General features: G+C 43.8%; 1 protein-coding gene across 1 annotated transcript; it reads left to right on the top strand.

The window, feature by feature from the left end:
• The first annotated feature begins 2,171 nt into the window (after positions 1-2,171).
• On the top strand, positions 2,172-6,958 carry LOC119425532 (C-type lectin domain family 1 member B-like). The gene is made up of 7 exons (XM_037693059.1): positions 2,172-2,226; positions 2,304-2,369; positions 2,819-2,932; positions 4,195-4,272; positions 5,542-5,693; positions 5,807-5,933; positions 6,897-6,958. The coding sequence occupies exons 1-7, from the start codon at positions 2,172-2,174 to the stop codon at positions 6,956-6,958; spliced, it is 654 nt and encodes a 217-aa protein (XP_037548987.1).
• The last annotated feature ends 1,020 nt before the right edge of the window (positions 6,959-7,978 follow it).

Raw genomic sequence — 7,978 nt, 5'->3', positions numbered from 1 at the left:
TCACCTTTTCCACCTCATTTTGATGTTGACGGTACCGGGAGTTGAACCTGCGACTTTCCGATCACAGGCCCATCTTCTACCCTCTGCTCCACCACTCCCCCACATGACATCATATCATACTGGTCGTATTAAAATCTCACTGGTTTCCTTCCAGATGTGTTAAACAGCTGCTGGTCCCCCTGATGTTTCCAGGTGTGTGTGGTCAGTGGATGAAAAGCCTGGCAGGAACAAGATGATGCTGGAGATGATGATTTGACGAGAGCTCCCACCTTCTACCTGTGAAGAACAAGAGCAGCTCAGTGAAGGTGCTGAGAGCTGCAGAGAGGCTGATCCATGGAGCTTCAACACAGCAACCTCCAAACATGTCCACCCTCACACACATCGTCTGTGGACACACTGGACCACAGCACAACATGATAAGACACTGACAACAACAACAACAATACACATTTACTAATGACACTGGACGTCTCCCTAAGAAAAAAAAAAAAACCCTGGACACGCTGGAGAAACTACGTCTCTCTGTTGGTCTGGGAACACCTTGGAGTCCTCCCAGAAGAGCTGGAAGAGGCTGTGGAAAGAGATGTCTGGACCTCCCTGCTCAAGATGCTGCAGCCGAGACCTGAGTCCAGATCCGATGGATGGATGGATGGATGGATGGATGGATGCATGCATGCATGGATGGATGGATGCATGGATGGATGATGGCTGGAAAAAGTTTCTATCTTTAACAAAAACTGTGAAAAACAAACATCTTTGTGAAGATCTCAGTCACGATCTGCGTTTTTGTTGGTTTTGTTGAGAATATTTTCTCGGAAGGTAGAAAAACGTGATTAAGTTGAAACTCGGACAGAGGGCGAAACGTCTTTCCACAACAACGAAACTGTCCAGATGACCTGATGACCATTACTGGAGTTTGTACCTGGACGACTGAGCCTGAACTTTGATGTTAAGTTGCAACATTTCTTAAAACTCCAGCCAGGATGTGACAACCATACGTTTCCTGTAAAGTTATATTTCATCTAATCAGCAGCATCAGAGAACATCTTCTCTGTGGGACTTCCTGTTCTGTAGCTGCACATATCTCACACACTTCCTGCTCCACTTTCACCCGCTGTAATATTCAGAGGAGGTTTATCCTAAACATCTGCCTGACATCAGCCAGGACGGTGAACACGTGAGCTCTGGAGACAAACTGCAGCTGAAGCTTCTGTTTCAGCTGAAGACAGAATCTGGATATTAAACACAAAGAATCAGTTTGTGGCACGAGGCAACCATTTACAGACAGGTTTTAAATGATCAGAAGCTGTTTCTGCATCCTCGGCACAAAGTCAAGCCAGTTCTCGGTGCAGGTTGGACCCCCAAGGGCTGTCCCTGGTCTCTGATCCTGTTTGTGGTCTTCATGGACAGGATCTCAAGTCGCAGTCCTGGAGTGGACGGTGTCCAGTTGGGGAATCTCAGGGTCCCATCTCTGCTTTTTGCAGATGATGTGGTTCTGTTGGCGTTTTCAGGTCACGACCTTCGGCATGCACTGGAGCATTTTGCAGCCGAGGCAGATGGCGAAGGAGGGGAAGGTCTGGATTTCTCTCCTGGACCCAAACACAAATAAATGGTAGAAGATGGTGATGAAGACAGTTCTGTTAACTACTTTGGTTTGGGGCCCAAACTTTGGGCCACAGTTTGGCTACATTTAACTTTTAGCTACAATTTGTTTTGCTAAACTTAGCTTTTAGCTACTATTTGCTTCGATAGTTTAAGCTTTTAGTCACAGTTTTGTTACGTTAAATTTTTCACAACTGTTACTTTGCTCTGCTAATTTTGGCTTTGAGCTACTTTTCTGCTCATTTTCTCTCTTTGCTACTGCTCTTGTTTAAGCTCTTCAGTGTTCTGCTCCGTTAAAATGTTGTTTTCTTAATTAGCTTTTAGCTTCTTTGACAAATGTCAGCCGTCCTTCGGCTCTCAGCGTTCGTGCTGCATTTTCACAGAAAATACAGAGAAGTTTGTCCATAAACAACAAAAACGACACGTGATCTGAGCTAACGCGACTCGTGTCTGTGCACGGCTCGTGGATGGACGCCATGTCTCTGGGACGTCCTTGCGTCTCTGCGTGTCTTCCTTATCTCCAGGAAGCTCTTTAAAACCAGAAGCTGACGTCTGATCTCAGCAGAAAGATGCCTGAAGCTGATGTAACGTACGCTGATGTGAAGTTCACCAGAATCAACAGAGGTGAGTTTTTCTGACTACATGCTCGCCCGCCGGTCAGAGCGGGTGGATAAACGTGTCGTGTGGGTTTTGTTCTGCAGGAACCTTCTCTCCATCAGACCACAGCACTTACTCCGAGGTCAAGATTTCACCAAGAGAACCACCAGGTGAGTAAAAGCCTGAAGCGTTTAATGAAGCGCTCTGATTCTAACGGTTTACATCGGCTTTGGTTTTTAACGTATAAATAAAATCAGTCACAGACGAGCTGAAGATGGAGTCGATCTTTCAGAGGAAACAGCTTCAAGTGATCAAAGTTTCTATAAACCAGGATGTGACTGAGCAGAAATGTTTCAATTTTAAAAACGTCAAACGTCCAATTCCCTGTTTGTGCAGCGGTTCCTCCTGATCCAACGTCTTGATGTTTGATAAATATTTGTTTTTATGTTTGATGCTTTTATAAAATCTTAAAGTTATCCTTCAGATCTTAATAAAATGTAATTTAATAAATTTGAACGCAGTAAATCTTTGACTGAAAAAGATGTCAGCTGCACGCTGTGGACCGTTACAAACATGTTTATTCAAATGTATTGCATTTCGTTTTGTGTTCCCTTTATAGCAGATTCTCACCAAAATGAGTCGAGCTGGAGGTCAAAGGTCACCTCAGAGCGTGCGGCCCTGCTGGTTCTCGGTGGAGTTTTAGCCGCTGCCGTCATCGCTCTCGGAGTCTTTGGTAAATCTTAAAAAGTCATTTATTTATATTGGCTTTAAAATAAATCAAATGACTGAAATAAAACAAACCAACATGTGACAGTTTTCCTTTTTGAATAACAGAATAAATGTAACGTTTATCAGAATACCCAGAGAATATGGACCGAACAGATTTCGAGACCAAATAAAAGTTCAACACGGTTTATTTACAAGTGATGGCATCAGCAACGTGCACGTCGGGGAGGGACTGGATCTAGGAGGGTTTGTTGAAGTTGCAGGTGATCCAGTGGTTCAGTGAGTGAAGGAAAACGTCCGAGGAGAGTTCCAGGTTGAGGTAGGCAAGTGTCTGGAGGGCGAGGAGACAGCTGACGAAGTCACAGTGGAGCTGGAGGTCGTACGGTGGGAGTCCAGACAGGAAGGCAGCAGAACCAAAAACTGAAAACACAAAGGACTCAAGGAAAGTTAATCTTTCATCCAATAATGCACAGGGGCCAGAAACACAACTACCGTTAGGCGTGTAATGCTCCAGCAGTGACTGGAGGTCTTCTGCAGCTCATCAGGGAGCTGGTCCACAGGTGTGGCTTGTTGGCTCCACCTTGTGACTGCAAGAAGCTGAGAGACCTGAACTCCTACATTAAAGAAGAATTACCGTTGTATGATTTATTTCTGATTATCTGTCTGACTCAAATGGCTCACATGGGTTTTATGTCCTCTTCCAGCACTGGAGTTTCTTTTTCTTCTTCTTCATGTATGAGCTGCTTGAAATTACTTTATTAGTAATTTCTTCTTCTGTGGTTTGTGTCCCGTTGGTTCTGTCACCTGTCTAGGTCTACTTCCTGTATTGGTAGTACTTCCTGTGTGTTCTTTAAATAATAGCTTCTTTTCTAATAACCGTCTTCTGTCTGACTTTATCAATCGCTCACATGGCTATCGAGGAATTATGAAGTGTTTGCTGCTGCAGTGCATTATGGGTAATCATATTCTCTTTGGTCTGGTTCTGTCTGGTGGTTCCTTCAAATCAGCGCCATATATTTATATATATATATATATATATATATATATATATATATATATATATATTTATAGGGCTCTGCCTCAAATAAAACAAACCTAAGTCGAGCTGCCAACTTGTTTTTAGAGACAAGAGGTCATGACTGTTGACCTTTGACCTGCTGACTGAGGCCTCTAGAGTCTGAGATGGAGCTCCAGAGTGTAAAAACATTATTGATTTGATTGAATCTAATTTAAAAGACTGTTGTTTGTTGTTGTTTTTGTCTTTTTCAGCTCATGATGTGAATAGCCTCAGTCAGTCTGTCCAAAGCCTGACAGAGGACAACGAAGTTTTGAGGACAAACTTATTAGGTGAGACCTTCAGGGTTGAAAGGTGATATTGTAAAATAAGAAATGAGACCAACTGAATTCAAATGCTTTACTAATAAAAGCAGCCGTCACAATGAAGCCGTCATGTCCTCCACCTCCTGAATGAAAAAGTAAGTTATATATGTTTATCTCCTTTCTGTCCTGCTGATCTTAAAGAAACATTGATGGACTGACAGAAACAGGAAGTGTACGTGTTGTTCAAAAGGCTCCGAAGACGCGATCTATTGTCATTTCAGAAGGTTTATTTTACACACATGTAAAAAACAAAACTCAGCGCTGGGCCATTTTAGCGCACGAGGTGGCGGCGATCAAAATGGCGCTGACGATTCAGAGATCAACAGTTTTCAGAGGCCACGCCTCTGAAGTGGTGATCGTCAACAGCTTATGGGAAATCTCTGCTCGAACTGTGTGACCAGCTTTTTAACCAATAATCCTTAACTCATTTTTGGTCTGTTGAAAAGTGCAGGCGCGCAACTAAGAAATCCTTCCTACCGGAAACAGAATCTCTCCAGAACAAAAGATCCACCTTGTCTCTTTTAATGCATAAAATTATGATACAAGGTCAAAGTTCAAGGTGACTTTATTGTCATTCGCATCACATGTGGTACATGAGGTGGAAGGAAATTGTGTACTCAAGGTCCCAGTTACACCCAAAAAGCCTCCATGCCACACGTTGATGCTGGAGCACAGGATGCTCTCCACTGCACACCTGTAGAAGGAGGTGAGGACTGAGCTTCCAGACCAGCTCGTCTCAGCCGTCTGAGGAAGTAGAGTCTCTGATGAGCTTTCTTCTTCAGGCTGGTGGTGTTGTTGCTCCAGCTGAGGTTGTTGTTCAGGTGCACACCCAAGTACTTGTAGCTGGAGACCACTTCCACCACAGATACTCCTTTTGGGGGGGGGGGGGACTCACCATTGTTTGTGATGCATCCAACCACCGCTGTATCATCTGCAAACTTTAAATTATGGCAGCCTGGATGGGTAGCTGCACAGTCATATGTGAGCAGAGTGAACAGGAGGGGGCTCAACACACAGCCCTGAGGGGAACCAGTGCTGAAGGTTATGGTGGAGGAGGAAAAGTTGTGGATCCTCACAGACTGCAGCCATATAAAAACATAATGAATAACAATAATCACACATTAAAGTAAGATAATATTTACCGGTATGAAAGAAATGTATTTCAGAAAATCACACAAACATCAACAGAGTTCTTCCTCCTGACTCCATGAAGACTTTGCTCTCATCTCTCCAAAGGTAAAAGATGTCTGGTGTTTGAAGGAGACTGGGAGCTTCATGGAGGAAAGTGTTATTATTTCAACACCTATGGACTCACCTGGCAGGAGAGCAGATGTTTCTGCAAAGACTTTGGAGGAGACCTGGTGAAGATCTCCAGCAGAGAGGAGCAGGTATGAAACACTGCTGCAGGTTCATGTTCTCAGGTTTCAGCACATCTTCAGGTTTCTTCATCTCAGCACACAAAAGTCTCTCAGAGACATTTTCATCAACTTTTCCTGTTCAGGAGTTTCTGGTGGGAAGAGTGAGAGACTTGAAGACAACCGAGGATGACAAGTTCTGGATCGGACTGACGGGGTCAGAGACTGAGTGGCTGTGGGTGGACGGATCACCTCTGATCAAAAGGTTTGATGGTTGGAAAAGCCAAGTGTTAACAAGAAAAATCACTCTCCAGGTTTTATATTTTTGTTCCTCCCGTTTTTCATGTCTTAGTTTGAGCTTTTGGGCTGAAGGAAGGACCGAGAATGAAAACAAGAAGAATCAAAAAACCTACTGCGTGACGATGGGGAAGAGAAGAGCTGATGGTCTGAAGAGCTGGTTTGACAGACACTGTCATGATCATCACAGAAATATCTGTGAGAAATCAGCAAAAACTGATTCATGTGTTTAAAGTTCGGTCCTGTCTGATCTCAGTCCAGGATCCAGAAGGTGCAGCCCGGCTGGTTTTAGGAACTTTATGTCACAAACGGTTAAAACTTCCTTTAAAATGTGTTGACAGAAACAGAAACTTTTTGATTTAAATAACTGTTGATCTGAATATTATGTGCTACAACATCAGGATCATCACATTAAAATATCTTCTGTAATAAATTGTTTTTGTGAGATTTTTCTTTTAGCATTTCAGCAGCCGATGCTCAAAAAGTAAAGAGTTTATTCTGAAACGTTCAGCTCCTCACTAAAAACACCAACTTTGTTTATGTAAATCGTCAACGGAATATATTTTTATGTTGATATTTAATGATTTAAAGTCAAGCAGGAATCAAATTATGTGAAATTAGTCCTTTAATGAGTCATGAAGGTAGAAGTTTTACTCTCGCTCCTCCTTGAATCACCACCTTATCACGGTGGAGGAGTTTGTAGAGCTCTGCTGTCGGGGGCACAGGCCCCTGGTAGGGTCTCCCAGAGCAAACTGGTTCCAAGTGACAGGCCAGATAAAGAACCATTGATGATACCTGCATGGACAGAAGGTCCCTCACCTTGACATGGGGTACTCAGGCCCCACACTGGAGCCAGGACTGGGGGGGGGGGCTGGTCAGTTAGCTCCTGGTGACTGGCTCTGTTCTGTGGCCTCAGGATTCTGTCTCTGCTGTTTGCAGATGACGTGGTCCTGTCGGTGTCATTATGCCCTAATGTAGTTGTTCCCAACTCTGGTCCTTGAGGAACACCATCTTACTTTCCCTGTTTTGACGTACCCGATTTAAATGAATGGGTGATTAACTGACATCGGCAAAACTTGAGGAAGTAATTAAATCACTGAATCAGGCGTGTTGGTGCAGGAAACAACTAAAACATGCAGGATGGTGTTCCTCAGGGACCAGGGCTGGGAACCACTGCCTAATGTCCAGCTCTCACTGGAACGGTTCACAGCTAGGATGAGGATCAGAACCTCAAAATCTGAGCCCATGTCAGAGGGTGCTCTGTCCTATCTGGGTTGGGAGTGAGGTTCTGTCTCAAAGTGAAGGAACTGAAATATTTCTGGGTTTTGTTCAAGAGAGGGAAGAATGGGGCGGGAGATCAACAGATGGATCAGTGCAACTTTAGCAGTATTGTAGACTCTGTGCTGGTCCGTTGTGGTGAAGAGGGAGCTGAGCTGCAAAGAGAAGCTCTAACTGACTTACCTGCTAAAATAAAGATTATTATTACTAATATGTGTAACTATATCTTATTGTACTGTATTTATTATTGCATTGTTTTATCTTGTACTGGACTGTATCACAGTATAATGTATTAAGGCGGCACGGTGGTGCAGTAAGTGGACTTCTCGCCTTTCAGCACAAACGTTGCAGGCTTAAATCCAGGCCTGGGACATTTAGGGGGGAGGTTCCGTGTACTCTTCGTGCAGATGTGGGTTTTCTCTGGGTTCCACCCTTAGACCAAAAGCATGCATGTTATTTGGGTGTGAGTAAGGGTGTGATTTGTTGTTAGTCTGGTTTGTCTCTGTGTGGTCTGGTGATGGACCTGCAGCCTGTCCAGGGTGTGCCCTGCTGCCTCTCACAGTGACTGCTGGAGACCAGGAAGAAGAAATAGAAGATAGATAGATTGTACTGTACTACTTCAGAGACACCACCGTTGGGAAACAAAGTCCTTGTTAAAACAAACTTCAAAGCACACTCCAAAAATTATACCTGAGCTCTTTTCAACAACTATTTGGCTCCTGTTCCAGATCAAACTGTATCAA

This window comes from Nematolebias whitei, chromosome 19 (assembly GCF_014905685.2).
Source record: "Nematolebias whitei isolate Nwh7 chromosome 19, NemWhi1, whole genome shotgun sequence".
Lineage (NCBI taxonomy): Eukaryota > Metazoa > Chordata > Actinopteri > Cyprinodontiformes > Rivulidae > Nematolebias > Nematolebias whitei.
Note: the sequence above shows the minus strand (reverse complement) of the source record. Positions and strands in the feature narration are given on the sequence as shown.

What these genes read in the sequence shown, in the direction of transcription:
- LOC119425532 (XM_037693059.1), top strand. Translation starts at nt 2,172, where the DNA reads ATGCCTGAAGCTGATGTAACGTACGCTGATGTGAAGTTCACCAGAATC. An exon ending in TTTGAGGACAAACTTATTAG is followed by an intron (nt 4,273 to 5,541) that starts GTGAGACCTTCA and finishes ATCTCTCCAAAG; the next exon opens with GTAAAAGATGTCTGGTGTTT. An exon ending in TCTCCAGCAGAGAGGAGCAG is followed by an intron (nt 5,694 to 5,806) that starts GTATGAAACACT and finishes TTTCCTGTTCAG; the next exon opens with GAGTTTCTGGTGGGAAGAGT.